Source organism: Pygoscelis adeliae, unplaced genomic scaffold (assembly GCF_000699105.1).
Source record: "Pygoscelis adeliae isolate BGI_AS28 unplaced genomic scaffold, ASM69910v1 Scaffold245, whole genome shotgun sequence".
Classification (NCBI taxonomy): Eukaryota; Metazoa; Chordata; class Aves; order Sphenisciformes; family Spheniscidae; genus Pygoscelis; species Pygoscelis adeliae.
Genome location: NW_008824766.1, coordinates 899,439 through 920,875, shown reverse-complemented (window position 1 = coordinate 920,875; position 21,437 = coordinate 899,439). Strand labels below are relative to the sequence as shown.

The window sequence follows — 21,437 nt, the reverse complement described above, 5'->3', positions numbered from 1 at the left end:
GTGCGCTGCTTCCCCGTTGTGGGGGCTTGGGGAGAGGCTGGGGCTCAGGCACAATGCTCGGGGGATGGCAGCCCCGGCTGCGGTGGGGGCAGGCTGAGAGGAGACAGCAGCAGATGCTTTGGGAAACTTTTGGAATACACCCCCCAGGGCTTGGAGCGTGGGGGCTTTGGGGAACATCCCCCGACCTAGGGGACGCAGCCAAAGCCCTGGGGAGAGAGGAGCAGGGGAGAGAGGAGCAGAACAATGAGGAGGTGGCCCTGACTGCGGAGAAGGAAGGTGTGACCTAGCTGCTGTGCAGGCACACATCCTCTCTAACCCGCTTTTTGTGTCCACCAAAGTCCTGGCTGCACTGATTAATGGTTTTGTAATTAGAGTTAAAGTCTGCAGGAATTCTGAGAGCTGCGATGCTCCTCGGTAGCCTTCGCTCGCTGTGGAGGGAGGTGCAGGACGCTGCAGGTGGCCTTCCTTCTTCTGTCCCCACCCTGTGCCATTGCAGCACCAGGTCCCCCAGCCTGCAGCTGGCGAAGACTGGTGTAGTCAGAAGCAGGTACTGGTGGCTTTCCATCCGCAGGACTCCTGGGCCTGAGGTCAGCCACCATATTTACTTTTGAAATTCAGATGACAAATACCTGTGCCTTATTTCCTGAAGGAATTTGCTATATATACAGAATCATTAAAATTCGTGACTTGGAAGTTTCTTGGTCCAAGATCTGGATTGTAATTGTCTTGAAATTGCTGTAGAATGACCCACAAACAATAATTGTTGGAGCAAGGATTTGGTATTGATGTGTAAACCTACTAAAGGAGGTTGCCTCCTGAAGTCTCAAAAGGTTCTGTTGTTAAGCTCTAAAAGCAAAACACAATGCAACTCGGCACAAAAGTCAGGACAGAATGACCACCCATGCTTGTTCTCTATTGTCCCTGGGCAGACTCCAAATCTTCTCTGATGTTCTGCATAAACCCTACTCTTGCTGCTTCGCTAACCGCAGCAGAGACTTTGTCGCATGCCAGGACACTCAGTGCCTCGGGCTTATGGTGTACCCAGAAGGGCCGTGAATTCATGGAGAAGGTCTTGCCAGCAGTTTCTCTTTTTTTTGTGTGTATTTCATAGCAGCGCTGCTTAGGTGATCACACTGCACTGTTTTCAGTTGTGGTTGTTGTAGAGAGAATTACCTTGAGCCATTTAGGACTTTGTTGGTGAAAAGCAGCATCTTTTCATCGATTGCAGGACACGGGTACCAGATCTTCTGCATGGTCGGGCTCTGCTTGAGCAAATGTTATCAGCCTGCCCGTAGCAGTAGGGGATGCAAGGCTTGGGGGTTTTTTTAGCCAGCGTTGCAAAGGTCTGGGTCTGGATGCTGCTGGATATGGCACTGCCTGAACTGGAATCCCTTTTATACGTTCATGTGGCTATTAATATGCTGCAGGATAGCTGCTTTTGTTCAGCCGGAGTAGCTGAAGCAGCCTATGTTTTGAGTGTAGACAGGACTCTGCCTGCCAGATCCTGCAGTAACCTTTCTAAGGGGCTTGAGGGCTTAGACCGTCTAGGTAGAGCAGATGCTGACTGTGGGGAGAGCTGCTGTGCTGGGGAGGGTCGCAGTCTTCTCTGGAGGTGAGCAGGCTGGGTCGCAGCCATTAGCACTCAGTTTTTAAAGCAGATGCTCTCAGTCTGGAGATTGGGGCGAATCTGGGCCTCGCAAGCCTGGGCTGGGAATGAAGTTGCCTTGGAGATTGGCAAGATTTTTAAGCACGGATTGAAGAGAGATCCTGATCTCTCCCAGTAATTATGTATTGGTTAACCCCCAAGTTGTAAACAGTCTTTCATCAGTTTCTCACTGTGATGAGTCTTCTGTCATTAACCTCTTCTGAGTCTTTCTGTCTACAACAGATCTCTACAGGGGTACACAGCAGTAAGGTTAATCGTAAACTGGGGGTTGGAGGTGGGGGAGAACAGGGGGAAAAGGATTCTCTTCTCCCCATGACGGAGGAATGCAGGGTCGTTTGGGTACTTTACGGCCTGGCAGGGGAAATATCTGAAGTGACAGGACTTCTTCCTTTTCCCTGAGGCTCTCGCTTAGGTGCTGTCCACGTGTCAAGGCAATTCTCTGCAGACAGCTGGCAGAGTGCAAAGTTTAGTAGTATTTGCCTGCAGATGAGTCAGCAGAAGAGAAATAGCTTGTTCCTGTAAAGTGGTATGATCTTGTAGGCAAAGCAGCACATGATAGTCACATCTGACTGTGCCAACGCCTTCTAAGTTCAGAGGGATGATAGGGGAGCCTGGGAAGCAGGCAGTGCCACCCGGGGAGCCTGGGAGCTGGGGGTTTCGGAGGGGCCTCGCTGCTCCAGTGTGCCAGTCTTGCGCTGACTCAGATCCGTGGTGGGAAATGCAGCAGCTTTGGGCTGGAGCATTTACTGAGTTGTTGCAGTAAGCTCTTGTTTTGCACAGACTTCGAGTTTAACTAGCAGGATGAGTGTAAGTAGCAGGATTTATTTTGCCTTGGTGTGTAAATCTGCAAGTGAAAAGCAGCAGAGGTGGCAGAAGAAATCCTGCTAGTGTGTGTAGATTTGCAGATAATATTCTTCAAGAAATTCCTGGGGACATCAAAACAGAAAGAATGCAGATGGGCCAGGTCCTCATGCCGTCAGTGTGCTTAGGGTGCAGAAATAGCTCATCTGCTTCTCAGGTGTAGTGTGAGGCAGGCAGTTCTCTGTCACCACCAAGGCTAAACAAAGCATCGGCACTGTCCATGAAGATGCAGACAGTGAGATAAGGCTTTGGCTAAGCAAGAAGATTTGCCGCGCCTATTTTGACCTTCTCCATCTGCCAGAGGTGTTAACTTTGGTGGTGTGGTTAAATTCCAGCTCGGATGATGGTGTAGTTAACTCACACTAAGGGAGAAGCTTTAAATTCTTTCCCTGCCTATGTATTTTTTTTTTCTTTGTGGTAATCAATGCTTGTCCTTCTTCCCTCCCAGAAGTGGCTGCATTTCAGTGGGAAATGACTTGAGCTTTGTAGCATTACTCTCAGTAAAGTGTTGGATGATTTCTGAAGGCTGTTATTGCCACAGTTTAAAGAAAACTCCTATTTCTCCCTTCGACTGCTTCCCCTCCTTCATTCAATATCTGCACTTGGGGACTGAGAAGAGTGATTCCCTGACGGAGAGAGCAACTCTTCTCCCCTTGGCAGTCAGCTGCTCCTCGCAGAGCCGGTACAACTCACTCTCTTGAGGTGAGCCAGCTGGCAGGTGATGCAAGGCGCTTCTTTGATACAGGATGTGCACCAAAGAAGTAAGTTTCAGAAGCAAAGCCCCAAGTGTTTTGTAAAGTGTCACCAAGACTGTGATCTGCCCATGGCTTTCCCAAATGGGGCACTTCTTAACTTTGCTCCTAGCAAAGCAGTTTCTCATGTTCAGCACAGACTCAGTAATGCAGGAGGGTGATGCCTTAAACAAAATAGAACAATGTTAATATTTTACAGCAGGGCTCTTTCTTCTGATTATGCCTGGTTTTTATCTTGGAGTTTTTCAGAATGAGCTTTGAGACTTATCTTCTCTTTCCCCTTCCCCATCTGCTGCAAATGTAATTAATTTTAGAACAGCCAGTGTTTTATGCATTTGGGGAAGCAAAACTGTGTGCTCATGTATTAAGCTCAGCTACAGATGCTGGATCCCATTGTTAGTAAGTAATTGTTCAGGATGCTATTTTAGTCATTTGGGTCAAAATGAAACATTCTAAGATTAGTAGCTTTATCGCAGTAAGGTATGGTTTGTTTTTAAAAACAACGTGTTCCCAGTTTTTAACGAAGACAAGTTTGGTGGTGGGAGGACTTCCCAGAAACACACTAGCCGCAGGACAGAGGTTTTAAAGCTTTGAAGAGTGGTAAAATTATTGTTTAATTTCTGCGTTAATTGGAGGAATTGGCACAAGCTGCGTCACTCATGAGGTGCCCAGCCCAGCTCTCCGGACACTGGAGAGGCTCCTTCAGCAGCATCTAGCCTGTAACATCAGAGCAGATAGAGCATATTTGTCCTGTCCTCAAAGCAGGTTTCTCCCTTGGTATGTCAGGTAGAGCTGCTGCTGGGTGGCTGGTGCTGTCTGACCACTGCTGCTTATTTAATGCAAAGCAAATCCATTCGCTTAAGCTATTGTTTGCCATCATTTGACTACGTATACCCTGAGAAGTGGAAAAGTGAATTAGGGTGGAGGAAAGCGGATGGTTGGGTGTGGGAGGGGTTGGAAGAAGCTGTTGGAGATTTCTCCTGGGCTCGGACAGTGCTGCTGTACATCAGCACAAAGCACGGTGTTGCCCTGTGCTGTAACCTGCAGTTCTTTGGCTGGCCGTGAGCTCTGCACCCATCAGCAAGATGCTGGTGATAACTCAGCGGAGAGTGTACTTGTGTGCAGAGAAGTCTGGTTGCTCTGATGGGCCAAGCTAACGTGGGAAGAGCTTTACCTGTTTGTGCGTGGAGGATGCTATGTCCGTACTTCAGCACCAAAGCCTCTGCCAGCGCTTTTTAATATTTTGCTGGGCAGTGGTTCAGAAGGACTGCGTTCAGGATATTAACAGACCTTTTAATTGTCTCCAAAGGGAAGGAAAGCGAATGGCCAGAGACCAACAGGTGACTTGAAACAGTGAAATTATTTTGACAACTAACAAGAAAATCTACTGCTGTTTTCCCCAACTGTTTCCATGAACGCTGGGGTTACTTGAACCAGAGACAGAGGTCTGCTGCTTTTTGTGAAATGGATGGTTTCTGACAGGACCATGGTGGTGAAGTAAATAACTGATACAGAGTGTGTTTGCAAGATGGCGCCTTGCAAAACCTAAGAATTACTTGTATCATACCCTGTGTTTTCACAGAGGTACTCTGAAGGCTGCTGCATTTATAGCACAGATCTTGCCTGAAAGTTAAATATTTGCTTACGTGTTTGAAGACTTGGAGCTCAGGGTTGCAAACTCTTTTTGCCTGAGATTGCTTTTGCACACTCCCATATGTTTGTCTGTTCTTAGGAAATAGTAAATTAATTACTGGAATGGGGGAAACTTGACAAACTTGACTTGCAGGCATTACGGAGTGAGTGCTGGATGGCTCAAGCAGTTCTGAAATGTCGTTGTGGCTGCTCTTCACTGTCACTTTTGTCTTCTCCCCAGTATTTTTTTGGCTCCCCGCACACCTAAGATTCTCTTTTTCCTGTTCTTAGTGCGTTGTGTTAGGTCTAGCAGAGCAGTCTGGGATACTTACACGCATGTAGCCCAAAAACAGTTCAGCTGTGTTTGGCCCTAATGCTGTTCGTAAGGTATCATCTTGTTGATGCTAGGTGGGGAGAGCGGTATGTTCATGTGTTATTAAACTGTGTTTGACTCCTTACTTTGGAACATTCCTTAACTTGGAGTCATTTGTGCTTGAGTGAGTCCGATCACTAAATCTGCTTCACAGATTCACAAATCAAGCCCACGCTTCTTGGTTGCTGAACAGCAGAGCTTTGCCCAGCAGCCCTTACTGAGGACAGTCCCAGCTTGTCCTGAGTAGGAACGCTCGGCAGAAACTCTCTGCCTAGGAGCGGGGTGGTGTTCAGGGGGACATCTGCCCTTTCTCATACCTCGCGCTTGCCCCACCTAACTTGTTCCAGCACACACACACTGCATGTGGGTGGGGAGACGTTTTAAATTCCACTTGGCTCTTATTATTCGGGTGTTGAGGCACACACATAAGCATCATTTCTGGGCGGAGGGGTTATGCGGCTCTCAGGAATGGCAGGTCAGAAGTGCCATTTGCTGCACTGGAGAGCTGCACACTTCAAGTGAGCAAGAGAGATAATGCTGCTCTTTAGTTATGAACTTTGCAAGTCTAGCACCTGTTTCTAACTCCTGCAGCAGCTGAAAAGGGAATATTTGCTGCCATGTCTTTCTATGAATCCCTAGCTTTGCTTCAGCTCTGTGAAGTGCTGGGCTTCCTAATCCGGGGCCCTTTTGGGAAGGTACAATGACTCCAGCTCAAAAGCACAGATAGCTTACTTCTAGATAGCTGTCACAATTTCTGTCCTACACTGGTTGTCTGTCTGTCTATTCATCACAGAAGCAGTTCAGCTGAACCACCGCTAATTACAACCTGGTACGTAAAGTGCCAGAAGTAAGCGTGCCCTAATGTGGTGTCAGCAGCTGCTTCTCCATCGGCTGAGTCACCACTGCAGTGGGGACAGGGGATGAGAGGGGAGCATGGTGGCAGCCATCCCAAGGTGAGCCGTCCCCACTGGTGAGCTGCAGCTTGGTCTTACAAACAACAAAGCAAACAGCAAGCCAGCTAGTTATTTAAGTTATGACCATGGGTTGCACCCCTTCCCTCACCCTTGTCCTTCTGCTTAAACCTGCTCCTTCCTCTCTTCAGGATTGTACAGGGATGCAGTACACCCACCGGCTGTCTTGGGGGAGGCAGGGGGCACACAGAAGGCTAGAAGAGTGTTTGCATTCATCAGAATGAGAGCTGGGGGAGGGCTGAATATGGACTGGGCATGCCTTAATTCTTAGGTTGCTTTTCAGATGCTAAAATAGGATAATTAGCCTTGTAGTAATGATTTATAACTTGCATTGCAACTCTTGTGCGAGTTTCTCTCCAGCCAGCTGACTGCTGCACGCTTCTCTCTGCAGAACAGCTCTGAGTTGCATCAAATGATTCAGTATTCCCACCAGGCACTGTTTGTCAAGCCTTGGCAGCTGATGCCAAATACAACTGGCTAAGCCCCTTGTTAGGTGGCTGTGTCTTTGCGCTGACCTTCTGTACACTGTGCCTGCTGTTGACTGATTCTGCTTTGGAAGATCTGAGAAATATCTTTTTTTTTTTTTTTTTTCCCCCCCCCCCCTCCTTCATTTTGTTCCAGTTCTCACTGGACGTGCTTGGCAAGATGGAGCCGCCGACCTCCTCCAGGATGAATTCCCGAAAAAGAAGAAAAGATGGATCTGGCCCTAATGGGGCGACAGAGCTGGACGGAATCCCTCAAAAAATGTCCCGACGCTCATTCGTAAGTAAGCAGAGATAGGAGCTTTAGGTGCCTGCGACATGAGGACATTGAGCCGTAACAGCAGAAAGATAAATGTGATGATTTTTCTGTGGACACAGAAAACAAAGCAGGGGGGGAAGAAGCAAATGACAGTAGCTATCCTTCTTGCAAAGCCAGTTTAAAATCTTCCTTTGTTCATACTAATAACATGCTTACAACATGGGCTTAAATTAGGTCTGAGGCAAGCGTCGCTAAGCTGCTTTTGTGGTGTGTCTGGCTTGTTTGTAGTCACTTAAGCTGAACCCCAACAGGCATGCATATAGATATCCATGGAGAAATAAGCATTCGTTTCTCACAGGTGGGTTTTCTTAAGTGACCCAGCGGGAGGGAGAAATACTCCAAACAAGCATGTAACAACTCATGTACCTCGCAGAAAGCAGTCCTGTTCAAGTCAGGGGAACTCTAGGAGAGTCTGAAGTCTGTAAGCACCTGCAGAAGCAATCTATTGAATCTGTGCTCTGAAACACTGGGAAGATGACTGTTTGTTTGATTCTCTTGGTCTGGCAGGAGACTGCATTTATGTTGCTGATATTTCAGGCATGTTCATTAAAAAAAAAAAAAACAAAAACCAAAAGGATTTCTCCTTCTAGATCAACCTCGGGATGGCTTTAACAAGCTAAAGCCAGTGGGGTCTCTCTAAAGGGGGTCTATGCCAGTTAATGCCAGTGTAAAGAGTTGACTTTAACTTGTCCTTGCCACAATATTGCGATGATGGGCTTTTTACAGCTCTTCTCTGCCCTCTTCCTGGAGCTGTCCTGTGTATCACATGTGCTCTAGTTGCTCTTTCCTTATCTCTGTCAAAAGCCAGCTACCATCCCTGCCACGTCATACTGGGGTCATAGTCCTTGGCAAAATACGGTGATGTGTTGCAGCTTTCCTCTTTGATAACAACATTCTGCTCTTCAGGAGTACTTCAGTCCTGTCCTAGGGCATTTGACAGATGGTAATGAAGTAAGAGCAGTGTCAGAAGTGAGAACTGGGGAGACAAGCATTGGGAATGGAGGCTTGAGGCATTGCATGACTTTTCCCACAGAGCCTTAAATCCTTGACTGTTGTCAAAACCCACCCTGTCCCTCTTAAAGACCCCATATATTTTGGTAAGGAAAGAGAATTGCACAGGTTATTCCATGGGAATCTCTTGCTCTTCAAGTTGGTGTCTGTCCTGTGTTAGAAATAGAGCATCTGTCTATGAACAGCACAAGACAAGTAATATCTAGCCAATTTCTAAACTTCCTGGCTGTTTTTTAGCCACAGGGCTAACGCAGACCTCCTGATGAAAGGTTTCTCTTTTCTTCCTTTTGTGAAAGGTTTATTTATTGTAGCAAGAGTAATAGTGTTGCCTAACTGTGACATTGCCTTGAAGCTTTTACCGCTCCCAACTAAACAGCTGGCTGGCAGTGTTCCCCTAAAGGAGCGGGGCTCAGCAGCAGATGGTAGTAACAAGCCTGCTGACACACAATCCTGTTGTATTGTGCACATCGGGTGCACATCGGGAGTCCTGACCCTTGTAGGCACTGCAGAAGAAGGGCGAGACTGTGGCAGGAGCTTTTGAGGGCATTTCTCTATCATCCTCTGATAACTTTGATAGGTTTTTCAATGCTTTTATTCCTAGCTTCGTACCAGGTATGTGCCAACCAAACTGCAGAGAGTCTGGTTTTAATCACAAGTCCCAGATATAATGGCAGTGATGAAAGGAGAGACGCGTGGGCCTTACCTAACAGTAAGGATCCTGGTAGAGGAGGTGGTGTGTGAAACATGGGTACTAGAGCCTCAGTAAGTTAAAGGAGATTTTCAGCAGTATCAGTTTGCTTGAATGTAGTGGTCAGTGGTTGCTTTCCTGTGCACTTCACTCTGAGCACTCTAATAGGAATGACAGTAGCAATAACTGCAATAGCAGCGGTCTTTCTGGTTGCAGTGGTGCTGGGCACTGTGGCACAATGCTGCAATGGGACAGGAAGCCAGAGAGGAAACTGATTAGCTTTTTGCAGCTTGAAGGTATTATTGTAATGATCTCCAAGCTTGTTTCCTAGTCTTCTGGCTGAGGAAAGAGACATCTACTGCTGCCCCACACCTTCCAGCTAGGAGGAAATTGAGCTGTTTTTTCCGTTATGGGAAGGGCAGATGTTTTGTTTCCATTCAGAGGAGACCAGAAATGGTGCCTGGACTTCAGCTGCTGATTGAACATACTGCTGTGGTCAAGCTAGCAGATTAGAGGGGTTTTCCTTCAGCAGTTGGAGATACGCTGCTACAGATCGAGGTCAGTCTCTCACTGTGTACAGCTCAGAAATGGTTGACGATACACACGTTCCCTGGGAATTTGTGCTGCTGTTGGTATTGCTCTTCTGCTTGTTCATACGCTCAAATTGAGGAGCTGTTACAATTTGTACATCACAGCACAAGCACTCAGGCGCAGCAAAGTGATGGTTTTGCCTGGGTGGGCATAGCTGGAGCTGCGACGGTGAGGTTTGATGAAGCTTGTCTTGTGCTGCTGTGAACCGCTGTTTGTCAGAAGTCTGGTTTTTACCAGCTGCAGATCTGAGCCTCCAGTTTTCTTGGGTCCAGTATGACTACCACCTTCTTAACTCTACTTTTCCCTCTCTCTCTTCCTCTCTAAATTCAGGCTAATCACCCTGCAGGGCTGTTTTGAGGTTTAACACTAATTAGTCTTTCCGTACATGTGTTTGAATCGTGCAGAGACACAGTGAGTCACTCAGTGACTAGGACACTGCAGTGGCAGTGCTGCCGCTACGTAGTGCACTCACCTTTGCATTCTCACAGCTAACCTTCTCTGGTGGTTTAGGGACTGAGGGAACCGGCTCCGTTTTCAGATGAAGTGGAAATCGATTACAGCAAGCCATACATCAGAGTAACGTATGAAGAAGCGATGAGAGGGACCCCTTGTAAGTAAAAAACAGACTGGAAGAATTGTATAAATGTCGGGTTGGGGAGGGACAGGTATGATTTTGATACCTCTGAGACCGAACCCACCTTGTATGTCAGACTGGGTTTGCAGCGAATGACTTAGTTAATGCTTTGGTGATTAAATAACTGTTCCCATGTGAAATTGGGCCTGCTATTACAACTGAAATTGGAGCCTTTGTATGTGAGGAGCCGTACCTGCACCAGTAAGACTATTTGAAGCAAATAGATATTTGTGTTTTAACTCTTCCTGTGCCACTGACAGCTATAGAGTAGTATCAGAGTTGAACATTTTTCTGTACTACTTTGTCTGAGGCAGCTTAAAGTTAAGCACTTTAAAAGTCATCCCTTCTGAAACTTGAAATGGGCAAGTAAAACCAACATGCATCTTTGTCCAGAATGTCCCATTGTAGCCTGGATTTGAATTAAAGTTAAATTAAACACAGTAGGCCAGCCCCACAACAAGAACATGTCCTTTTATTCTCTAAACCAGGCTGGGAAAAACACTGTTCTCTTTATAAGTCCAAAGGGGAGGCAGAGGCAGGACTGACTCCTGAAGGATGGCTGCCCTCTCTTGCCAGATTGTGCAGACAGTGCTGTCTTACTTGGCCTCTCTGTTACGGAAACCAAGACAATAAAAATGCTGCACTTCTACCTACCTGACTGCTGCTGAGAGATGAGCCAGCTCAGATTGAGACCTGGCAGTGGTTTCCTGCAGGAGGTTCTGGAAATCCAATGCTTTTCACAGTCCACATTAATTTCCCAGCTGAAAGTCTCCAGAGCCTGCACAAATGTCTCTGATTTCAATAGTGATGGCTCTCCTGCCTGCTAAGACTAAAATTCACTGCATGCTTCCTTGTTGCTGTTTATGCCTGTGCTCAGGAACTGTAGCTGCTGCAGGTATGGAGGAAAAGGGAAGGATATCCCAGCCAATTTCCAGAACATGGCTGCACTTTAATTAAGGTCTGCCAGGACCAGCCCTCTTCTGGCATACAGAAAGCTTTTGCAGTCTCAGATCTCCAGATCCTTGGCTCTCCAGAGCCTCCTGGCATCTTCAGACTGAGGTGGATTTGTGGAAAAGTGATTGTAAGAGACTGTCCTCAAACTGACTCCTCTGCTTAGCTGGAATTTAACAACCCTACCTCTGCATCAACTCATCCTCTTGCTGCCTCCCAGGCTCTGTCTCTAGGTACCTTCAGGGCCCTGCCCAGACCCATGGGGTTTCAGCTCTCCTGCGAGGTCTTTGCCCCTACCTCGCTGCAGCTTTGGTGTGCCTCGGCTCACACCACTCCTCTGAGCCTGTCTGCCTGAATTGGGCCAGAGAGCAGCAGGCCATTCCGAAGTGTGTCAGGTACCAAGAATACGTGGCTTTCTGTTACCAGCAGCAAGAGAGCTAGAGTCCTGTGTGGTCCCAGGAGACCAGAAGTCAGGGAGCCTCCTGCTATTACGTGGCAGTGCTAGACTATGTCACTTTACCTCTGCGCTGACCTCAAAGAGAAGAGCTACAACTTCCCCTGGCAGAGGTGGCCTGAGGAAAGTTCCTCCTTTATCTATGGATTTAGCTGATAGTGCCAGTGGTTCAGCAGAATTGTAGCTGCTTTTCTTTGAGTAGTCCAGCTGGGTTTTTGGATACAGCTATACATTTCATGGGACTGGGGGAGCCGATGATGCTGGTGAGGAATCAGTCTGGTCCCTCAGCCAGACTGGTAGCTGTGGCAGTGGGCTGCAGAGCAGGTTGCTGAAAAAGTCTTGAGATGCCATCCTGGATGGCAGGGGGAAATCGGGCACCTATGAAATATTTTGGCCGGTTTCCCTCTGGTAGCTCAGTGCTGTGCAAAAAGTTAATGCTGCATTTGGATTTCCATAGGAGGGAGATGTCCAGGGTTTGCTTTCCCCTTGGTCTCCCTTCACCTTGTTTTGGTGGATATCTGGTAAGTTTTGAGTCTGTCTTTGAACATGGTTGTATTTCAGCTCTGTCCTCAGCTACATTTGTTTCCATGTGGGAAGGCAGAAAGCCAGCCATTTCTCTGCACAAATCTTTCCTGGCTATGGCTCTGCATTCTGCCAGTTTTCTGCAACGCCCCCATGAGTTTCAGGAGGTCCCCAAATGTGGGCATGAGCAGCAGCTGCTTCTCCAGGAAGGCATCTTCACAAATGTCTCTCTGTCTCTTTGGCACAGTGGATCGCCCCGTCAGAGTTTATGCTGATGGAATATTTGATTTGTTTCACTCTGGACATGCCCGGGCCTTGATGCAAGCGAAGAACCTCTTCCCAAACACATACCTCATTGTCGGAGGTAAGGAGTGACCTTGTTGACTTTGGCTGTCGTAGGAGTACAGTTTACCTCCGTCCGTGGTTGTGCATACAGATGGCATAGCAGGGTTTTTGTCTTTATGGCCTTAGTGGCTCTAACTGCAGCCAGTTATCCCAAATATTCTTGGAGTCTTATTGCAATATATTGAGAGTTAATATGTCTGCAGAAAGATATCCTGTACCAAATGAGTGCTTAAGAAAAAGATTTTTGGTCAGGCTGTTCTAATTTGACCCTTCTATTTTTTGACAGATACTGGTGAGTTGCACATCTGAGTATCAAAATATATTAGGGGCAGTTGAGCATCTGCCCCTCGAATGAGACAGTTAAAGAATGAGCAACAGTCCCTCCGTGGCTGGTTGAGCTTTGTGTCACCTGTATCACCCTGCAAGTCGCTCCCCCGCTCCAGCTCTCTGCTGAGGATTGCTTATGGCTAATCCCAAACAGGTCCCACTAGGAGTGTGGAGATAAAGGTGGTTTCATGGGTGTGGTGTCTGGCCACATGGAAGTCAGTGAGGCCCCATTTCTCCAAATAAAAGTTCCCCATTTTGTCTGTTAGGTTCAAAAGTCTTTAGATGATGCCAGGAATAGCCTGCTGACTGCCTGAGGGGATCTAACAGAGGTGTTTCAGCCAGGCCTCCTTCAAGAATATAATGGGAATAAAGAAACCCTTTATACTTCTGGCTGCTGTAATACGCTGGCCTCTGTCCAGGCAGTGCCTCTGTGCCCATACCTTCACCCACCTTAGAGACACGTCAGGCTGTGCATGTCGTCTATCAGGAGGTGACCTCTGGTCAGGCTGCATAATGATGTTAAAGTATCAAAGCTGAGAATACCTTTAACTAGTATTCTCAATTACCATTAGCTTCCTGAAGCAAAATGAAACTCTGATCCTGCAATAGAGCGACCATAACGCCTTTGTGTGGTTTGTTTCCTTATCACAGTTTCACTTGCTGCTGAGGGCGTTTTTATAGTGGTACTTCTGCATTTTTTGTGTGTGCTACAGTAGTGTCTGGAAGGGGAAGGGAGGGAGGAGAGCTGAAATAGTTATATTTGATTTGTTTCACTCTGGACATGCCCGGGCCTTGATGCAAGCGAAGAACCTCTTCCCAAACACATACCTCATTGTCGGAGGTAAGGAGTGACCTTGTTGACTTTGGCTGTCGTAGGAGTACAGTTTACCTCCGTCCGTGGTTGTGCATACAGATGGCATAGCAGGGTTTTTGTCTTTATGGCCTTAGTGGCTCTAACTGCAGCCAGTTATCCCAAATATTCTTGGAGTCTTATTGCAATATATTGAGAGTTAATATGTCTGCAGAAAGATATCCTGTACCAAATGAGTGCTTAAGAAAAAGATTTTTGGTCAGGCTGTTCTAATTTGACCCTTCTATTTTTTGACAGATACTGGTGAGTTGCACATCTGAGTATCAAAATATATTAGGGGCAGTTGAGCATCTGCCCCTCGAATGAGACAGTTAAAGAATGAGCAACAGTCCCTCCGTGGCTGGTTGAGCTTTGTGTCACCTGTATCACCCTGCAAGTCGCTCCCCCGCTCCAGCTCTCTGCTGAGGATTGCTTATGGCTAATCCCAAACAGGTCCCACTAGGAGTGTGGAGATAAAGGTGGTTTCATGGGTGTGGTGTCTGGCCACATGGAAGTCAGTGAGGCCCCATTTCTCCAAATAAAAGTTCCCCATTTTGTCTGTTAGGTTCAAAAGTCTTTAGATGATGCCAGGAATAGCCTGCTGACTGCCTGAGGGGATCTAACAGAGGTGTTTCAGCCAGGCCTCCTTCAAGAATATAATGGGAATAAAGAAACCCTTTCTTCTGGCTGCTGTAATATGCTGGCCTCTGTCCAGGCAGTGCCTCTGTGCCCATACCTTCACCCACCTTAGAGACACGTCAGGCTGTGCATGTCGTCTATCAGGAGGTGACCTCTGGTCAGGCTGCATAATGATGTTAAAGTATCAAAGCTGAGAATACCTTTAACTAGTATTCTCAATTACCATTAGCTTCCTGAAGCAAAATGAAACTCTGATCCTGCAATAGAGCGACCATAACGCCTTTGTGTGGTTTGTTTCCTTATCACAGTTTCACTTGCTGCTGAGGGCGTTTTTATAGTGGTACTTCTGCATTTTTTGTGTGTGCTACAGTAGTGTCTGGAAGGGGAAGGGAGGGAGGAGAGCTGAAATAGTTGCTCCAAGCTACAGAACGCTCTGAGCTTAGAAATCTTGCCGGTGGAAAGACATCCCCATGTACATAAATGTTGTACATCAAACAGGAAAGTAACTTCAGGTAGTTTGACCTGAAGTCATGTAGCGAGGTGTGCAACCGTGCACTCTGCCTCTGGGAGACTGGTGAGGAGGTGGAGGGCAATGAACTGCTCCCCTTACACCAGGAACTGAGACAAGAGGCCACAGCCCGAGTGAACATAAGCTCCAAGCTGGGAGCAGTCTCACCCACTCTTTATCATCTGTTTGTCTAGAACATAAATATGTCCAATACCAGTGAGACTGGTAATGCCTTGTTTACTTTTGAGTCTGATAACCAAATAAAACTCCCCCCTTCTTAATGTCTTACATTGCAGATTATGAAGAGTTGTTCACTGACTGTCTCATAGAACATAATAATTAAGCTAACTTGATTTGCTGTTAACTCACCCCTTGTTTTAATACAATTTTCCAAGAACTAGACTGTGGTATGGCATTTTATGAAATAAGGAGCTTAGGGAATTTTTTTTTTCATGGGCTTCAGTTTCCAGGCCTGAGATGTTCATAGGTTAATAAGCAGTTTTCTGCCTGATAGAGCCCCGGGTTCCATTTCATACAGCAGAGTTGTCTTCTGTATTGGCTGTTTTTCTTGTAAGCATTGTAGGCTCTAGAGACCTTGAGAGCTTGGAGTGTAGGTTCCCAGCTCGGGCAGAAATCCTCCAAACATCCTGCCTAGAATTGCTGAGGAGTTTAGTGCCCTGTGCCGCTCCCTGTTCCTGGTGCTTTGTGGCTGGAAAAGCTGGGTTTGAAATTTAGGTCCCAGCCCCAGCCTCCATTACCAACCTCCAAGCTGGCATCGCCTGGTTTAGCAGGGGTGTGTGCAAGGTCCTTTTGCTGTAAAGCATTGGGGTAAGTACCTCAGGCTCACTCTTCTCTGTGCCTGTTTCTTCAGTCTGCAGTGATGAGCTAACCCATAACTTCAAGGGCTTCACGGTAATGAATGAAAATGAGCGGTATGACGCTGTGCAGCACTGTCGCTATGTGGACGAAGTGGTGAGAAATGCGCCGTGGACGCTCACCCCCGAGTTCCTGGCAGAGCACAGGGTAATTTGTGACATCTGATCCATTCTGAATTTTGATTAGCCTCTGTTTGTGCTTGCTGTTTACAGCAAGAATTCATCCATGGGGGTCACCTCTGCCTGAGCAACCCATTTCTGTTGCAACTCCTTAAATATAGAATGAACTGGGTTATGGGAATTGAGTGGGTTTCTTGGGAAAATAGAAGCATTTGCTGAGCTGGCAGGTAATGTTATAATAAGGTAGAGATTGTGACATGGTGAAAAAGCCTGAGAGGGTTCTTGCTGTTCCAGGAGAAGTTGATGCTGGTTACAGATTGGTGTGAAATGCAGTAGGGAGAGTACAGCATGAGTTGGAAGGGATTTCTGGAGGGCGTCTGGTCCAACTCCCTGCTTACAGCAGGAGCAGCTTAGATCTACATCAGCTTCCCTGCAGCAGGAGACCAGGCAAGCTGTCTTGAGAGTCTTTAATCAGTTGGCAAGATAAAGTGAAGGGAGTCTCTAGCATCTGTTGAACTGCTTTGGGAGGTGAAAGGAGTCTCTAGGGGAGTTCGCTTAGTTTACCCTTGTTGCCATTAACAAACCATTTCTCTGTGGAGCTTAAAACAGCCGTGTCCTTAGTCCCAGCCTTTCCTCTCTGGTGTGTGCTTACAATTGATACGCAATTGCCAGTGAGAACTTGAGACTGCTCTGTGTTGCTTTTTAAGAAAGGAAAGTGCCTTGCTGTTCTCTGTCACACCCCTGCGTGGAGGTGTTGAGCAAAAAGTTACCATCCTTTGACAGAAAGCAGGAGACCTGCACGTTCAAGATAAAACGTTGACTCACATTGCTTTCTTAATTTTCAGATCGACTTTGTTGCACACGATGACATCCCCTATTCTTCTGCTGGCAGCGATGATGTTTATAAGCATATAAAAGAAGCAGGTGGGTCTGGCTCAGATTCTCCAGGGCTTCCTGTCAAAGGTCTGCTGTAGTTTCTCCTGTGCCCCTGTATGGCAGGATTATGCCTGGGGAAGTGGCAGTGGCCCTCTGGGAACAGGGTCTGCCCAGGAGGCTCTGAGGGCAGGAAGAAGCCCAGCTTTGGGCCCTACTTCATAAGGCTAGGACTGTTCCATGTCCCAGGCCAAGCATTGCCCAGCATTAATGCCCACTTCCAACCTAGTTATTGTGATTGAATTAACAGCCACCTTTTGGAAAAAAATACTGCAGTTTGGCTTACAGATTCTCACAAATGGAGAATCTCATGAACTTAGCGAAGTGGCTCCTCTAGCTGTTTGCTCTAAAACTCAGTGGGGTGCAGCTTATTTAGATCTGTCCAAAGCCAGCCATCAGAGCTTGTTATATTTCCACCCACTAAATTGTAGGACCCCTTGTCCTGTCCTTGTCACCACACTATCCTATCTGCAGTGGATTATAGTCTTTAAACCAGCTAAAGTGAAGAGCTTTTCGCTAGAAGACATGGTGTTTTGACATGCTTTGGTCTTACTTAGGTCTTCCTCATAGTCCCAGAAAGGAGGACCCTGGTATTGTACGTTTAAGGACAAAGACATGGTGGTGTGAAGACAGTTAGGAAATGACCTCTTGACAGGAGAGATTGTTTCCTAATAGAGGTGGCAGCAGCTTTTTGCCATGTGTCTTGCTACAGCTGTCCTGGGTCCTGTTCCCCAACTTTAGGCATGTTTGCACCAACTCAGAGGACTGAGGGGATCTCAACATCAGATATCATCACCCGGATAGTGCGGGACTATGATGTTTATGCCAGACGGAACCTGCAGCGGGGCTACACAGCTAAAGAGCTCAACGTCAGCTTCATAAACGTGAGTTGAAGTGTGTCTCACCACAAGCTGCGTGAAGCAGAATCTTACAGAATGTGGAGATGTAGAGTCTTGTCTAGTGTCAGCACAGTCCTGCCATATGCCAGTAAAATGCCAGTCTGCAGAGCTAAGCAACTGCAGCAAACCAGTGTCCCTGGAGTAGAAATTAGACTACTTCTGCCCCTGAAACTGCCTCTGGGACCCAACCAGGGGAGCTGGGGCTTTGCCAATACTGCTCCATTGTCAGAATTGTCTTGGTGACGTTTTACCTGTTGAAAGAGCTGGAGACAGGATGCGTGGCGAAATGTATGTTTTCTTGAATTGAATGAAGTATGAGTTGTTATTGGCAGCAGCTGCTGTGTCTCATCTCTCTCCTCTTCCCTCAGCCACCTTCTTAAGATAGAGTCATTTGTTAGGATAAAATCTGATGTTCTCACTGTACTATTCCCTTCCTGGAGCTGCAGGAGCAGCAGTGCTTGGGCAGGAGAGAAGGACATACTCTGATCTGTGCTGAGCAGCTCTAGCCCACAAGCAGAATACATGGCAGAAGGCACTTCTGAAGTTGGAAGTAAAGTAGTAAACTTTTTTTTTTATCACTCAGATAACTATGCCTATTTTTTTAAAATACAGCGAATACAAAAATTAAACAGGAGAGGTAACGGCTGCTTGGCCTCTCTTTGGCACGTAACTCTGCCTCTGTTTAAAAATGCCCAGCAAAAAGACTTGTGCTATCGTGATACGCAAAGAGACCTACAGCAGGTCACTCAAGTCTAATCTGTATATTGCATAAATATTTCCCTCTTCCATGCACTCCTATTAGATAGTGCTTATCTCTGGGTTTAGTCTCACTCTGTGTACTGTGCCAGCGCCTGCCGCAAAGCATCTCACAGCCCCACTGTGTCTGCCATTTAGTCTAGGGAAGAAGTGTCACTGAAGTGAAGGAGAAGTGTCACAAGACTAATGGAGATGCTGAGTCTTAAGCAGCAGTTCAGTGTAATAACACAGAGCAGAGGTGGTCGCCACTCAGGTCTGGTGAGCTGTACTCTCATCCACCGCTTACTGTACAGGAGAAGAAATACCACCTCCAGGAGCGCGTGGATAAGGTGAAAAAGAGGGTGAAGGATGTAGAGGAGAAGTCGAAGGAATTTGTCCAGAAAGTGGAGGAGAAGAGTATCGACCTCATTCAGAAGTGGGAGGAGAAGTCCCGGGAGTTCATCGGCAATTTCCTGGAGATGTTTGGCCCAGAAGGCGCGTTGGTAAGGAGCCGCTCTGGGAAAAGGGGAAAGGGGATTTTGGAGAGCTTGGCAGTCATTGTAGGGATTCTGGACCCCACGCTCTGCAGAGCAAAGGTTTACGGTTTGTTGCAGTGCTCGATGTGCTGCCGGTCTCCAGACAAGTTGTCCCAGGCTTGGGCAGCCTGTTTACAGGGAGCCCTCACCCTTGCCAACTGGATAACGCCAGTTACCGTTGTAGCATGAAAAGTCCCTATGTCCCACAAGCCCGCCTGTAAACTCCGGCTTGTGTCCTGCAGGCCACTGAGGAGCCAAGAGATTGGCAGTCACTTTGTCACTGGCCTGGGATGAGTCCGAAGCTACTTGTTTTTGCCAGGCTCTCCTGCGCTGCTGAGTAAATATCACAGGCACTTCATGTTGGAAGTGCCTTCATTGGACATGAGGAAAAATTCACTTCATTGGACATGAGGAAAAGTTTCTTTACTGAAAGAGTAGTTAAACATTGGAACAGGCTGCCCAGGGAAGTGGTTGAGTCACCATCCCTGGAAGTATTTAAAAGACGGGTAGATGAGGCGCTTAGGGACATGGTTTAGTGGGCATGGTGGTGTTGGGTTGACGGTTGGACTCGATGATCTTGGAGGTTTCTTCCAACCTTAATGATTCTATGATTCTGTGTTACAAGTGCTTGAAAATGGGTGATGATTACACTGTATGCAGTTTCCAAAGCCTAGAGCGATGCTTGGGCTTTTTCTGCTCTTATATTGCACAAAGCATTGAAGGGACACAACAACTCAAAATGCTGCACAAGCTGTTAAGTAGTATCCGTTTCCATCGCTGTTTGAGCCATGCTAACTGTCTTCCTGCTTCCATCGCTAGAAACACATGCTGAAGGAGGGCAAGGGCCGGATGCTGCAGGCCATCAGCCCAAAGCAGAGTCCCAGCAGCAGCCCCACGCACGACCGCTCTCCATCTCCCTCCTTCCGCTGGCCCTTTTCAACCAAGACTCCTCCTTCCTCACCGGTCAACCGCTCCAGGAACGAGTCTGCAGTCACCTATGACATCAGTGAAGATGAAGAGGATTAAGCTACCAACCGGGATTTGCTGCGAACCACTAATCGCCAAATCCTAAGTCCGGACCCACTGGGGAACTCTAAATGAGCAGGAGAGCCATAGGAACAGGGCTGACGGTGAGCACAGGGCCTTGGAGGCACCCGTTGCTCTTAGCAAGGGCTGCTGCCTGGAAGCACATTCAAACCTCCTCTCCCTTCTCCTCCGCAAATCCCCTTTTTATTGTTTACGTTCTAGTGGTTTCCAGGGGGAAGATGGGTTTTATATTTTAAGAAAATACTCTTTTAAAGCGCAAAGAATAGCACTCAAGCGTGGCTTTTGTTTTGGTTTCTTTTCCCTTGTTAAACTCCCGGGCAAGAGGGAGAGTGGGAAGACCCATCTGTCTCTTCCTTCCTTCAGCTCCTCTGTCTTATTCCCCCCACCCCCAGGCAATATCTGTGCCGCTGCCAAATGAAAGGCCCCTCGGTTCCTCAACCAGCGTGACCTTGAGAGCACGCAGGAAGCGGTGGTGTAAAGAGGCTTCTAGGACTTAGAGACATCTCTGCTGCGCTGGAGCCGATAGGAATCTATCCAGCAGACCCTGTAGTGCTTGCACGCCTCTTAGCTGAGCTTCCCAGCGTGTCACAGTGAGGACGTGCTGGGTAGGGGCTACCGGCTTAGCAGGCAGGAATTACACCCTGGAAGAACTCGCAGCACCATAGAGTCGCACACCCCGTAAGCGCGCAGCATTCACAGCTCCAAATTGTATGGGGGCTGCAGGGGAAAGGCCCTTCCAGCTAATCTTAACAAGACTGCTAAATCTTGAGCTAAAATTCAGCCCTCGGTTGCTGTTGGAGAGAAGAGAATGAATCTTTGCTTCGGGGCACTTGCTGTCTGTGTGTTTCCTTGGGTGTGTGAGAGCCCAGGTAGGAAACGAATGTGTGTACTCCTTTGAGAAGTTCCTTGTCCCAGTCTCTGGTGTGTAATAAGTTTTACTGTCTGTCCAAATGGCCCCTCAACACTGTGCTCTGTGCGTGTTTGTCTGTGTTTCAGTTCCTGTGCTCTAAGGGCTGGAGCAGTCCTTTACACTGGTGCCATGAAGTCGCTGCTATAAGGACAAAACATGATTTCGTACAGCCAGTTTGCTGTCCGTGTTGGTGTGTGCAGCTGGACTGATGAAGGGCACGTTTTACCCCAGTGAAGGGTCCTGGTCCCGTGTGACAGTTACCTGGCTTGCGCAATAAGTGCACAAATCGGTGCCCGCTTACTTCACTCCTTCAGGCAGGCCAGAAAGAGCATCAGAGAGCACTGCAGCTTTTTAAGATTTTAAACATGTAATCTGCTCGTTTGAAACCATGGTCCACGTCGTGCCTGCTGTCATGTCTGTAGTAATCACTGAGCTTTGTGGCCTGCGGCTCCCCGCGGGCAGTTGCCCTCCCATGTGCTGCATGCCTGTGCACAGAGCAGGTCTGTGCATTCTGTCCCGGCAGCCAGTGCTGGAGGGACTGGACTTGGTGTCGCGTAGCTGTGAAGCTTCCGCTTGCTTTTCTGTTCGGATTTGCCTGTGATATCTGTTGTCTCTGGGTGGAGCTGCTGGGCTGAGTTGCCTGTATCCTCCTGAGTTGCCTGTATCCTCCTGCGATGCTGGGAGCAGAGGACAGCTCCGGGCCTGATCAGCAATACTGCAGGGAGGTCTTCAGAGCGGGACGCGGGGCTCGGGGAGCAGCCGGTGCAAGGAGGTGAATCGTCAAGTGCTGCCACAGGCTCCGCGTG

The 21,437-nt window shown here is 47.7% G+C and overlaps 1 protein-coding gene across 3 annotated transcripts; it reads left to right on the top strand.

The window, feature by feature from the left end:
• Window positions 1–3,067: 3,067 nt before the first annotated feature.
• Window positions 3,068–20,908, top strand: PCYT1A (phosphate cytidylyltransferase 1, choline, alpha). 3 transcript variants are annotated; one of them, XM_009323584.1, is made up of 9 exons: window positions 3,068–3,229; window positions 6,877–7,017; window positions 9,857–9,956; window positions 12,155–12,271; window positions 15,448–15,599; window positions 16,417–16,495; window positions 17,246–17,388; window positions 18,453–18,641; window positions 19,494–20,908. In XM_009323584.1, exons 2-9 carry the CDS (start codon window positions 6,901–6,903, stop codon window positions 19,698–19,700), a joined length of 1,104 nt encoding a protein of 367 aa, XP_009321859.1. In that variant the 5' UTR covers window positions 3,068–3,229; window positions 6,877–6,900; the 3' UTR covers window positions 19,701–20,908. The 3 variants fall into 3 exon arrangements, with proteins under 3 accessions (XP_009321859.1, XP_009321858.1, XP_009321857.1); XM_009323583.1 differs by lacking the exon at window positions 3,068–3,229 and adding an exon at window positions 3,269–3,288; XM_009323582.1 differs by lacking the exon at window positions 3,068–3,229 and adding an exon at window positions 6,205–6,237.
• The last annotated feature ends 529 nt before the right edge of the window (window positions 20,909–21,437 follow it).

Bases quoted from the DNA above. Each gene is read 5' to 3' on its own strand.
- PCYT1A (XM_009323582.1), top strand. From the start codon at position 6,205: ATGAGAGGGGAGCATGGTGGCAGCCATCCCAAG. The intron at 9,957-12,154 runs GTAAGTAAAAAA...TCTTTGGCACAG, and splicing joins AGCGATGAGAGGGACCCCTT to TGGATCGCCCCGTCAGAGTT. The intron at 12,272-15,447 runs GTAAGGAGTGAC...CTGTTTCTTCAG, and splicing joins CACATACCTCATTGTCGGAG to TCTGCAGTGATGAGCTAACC.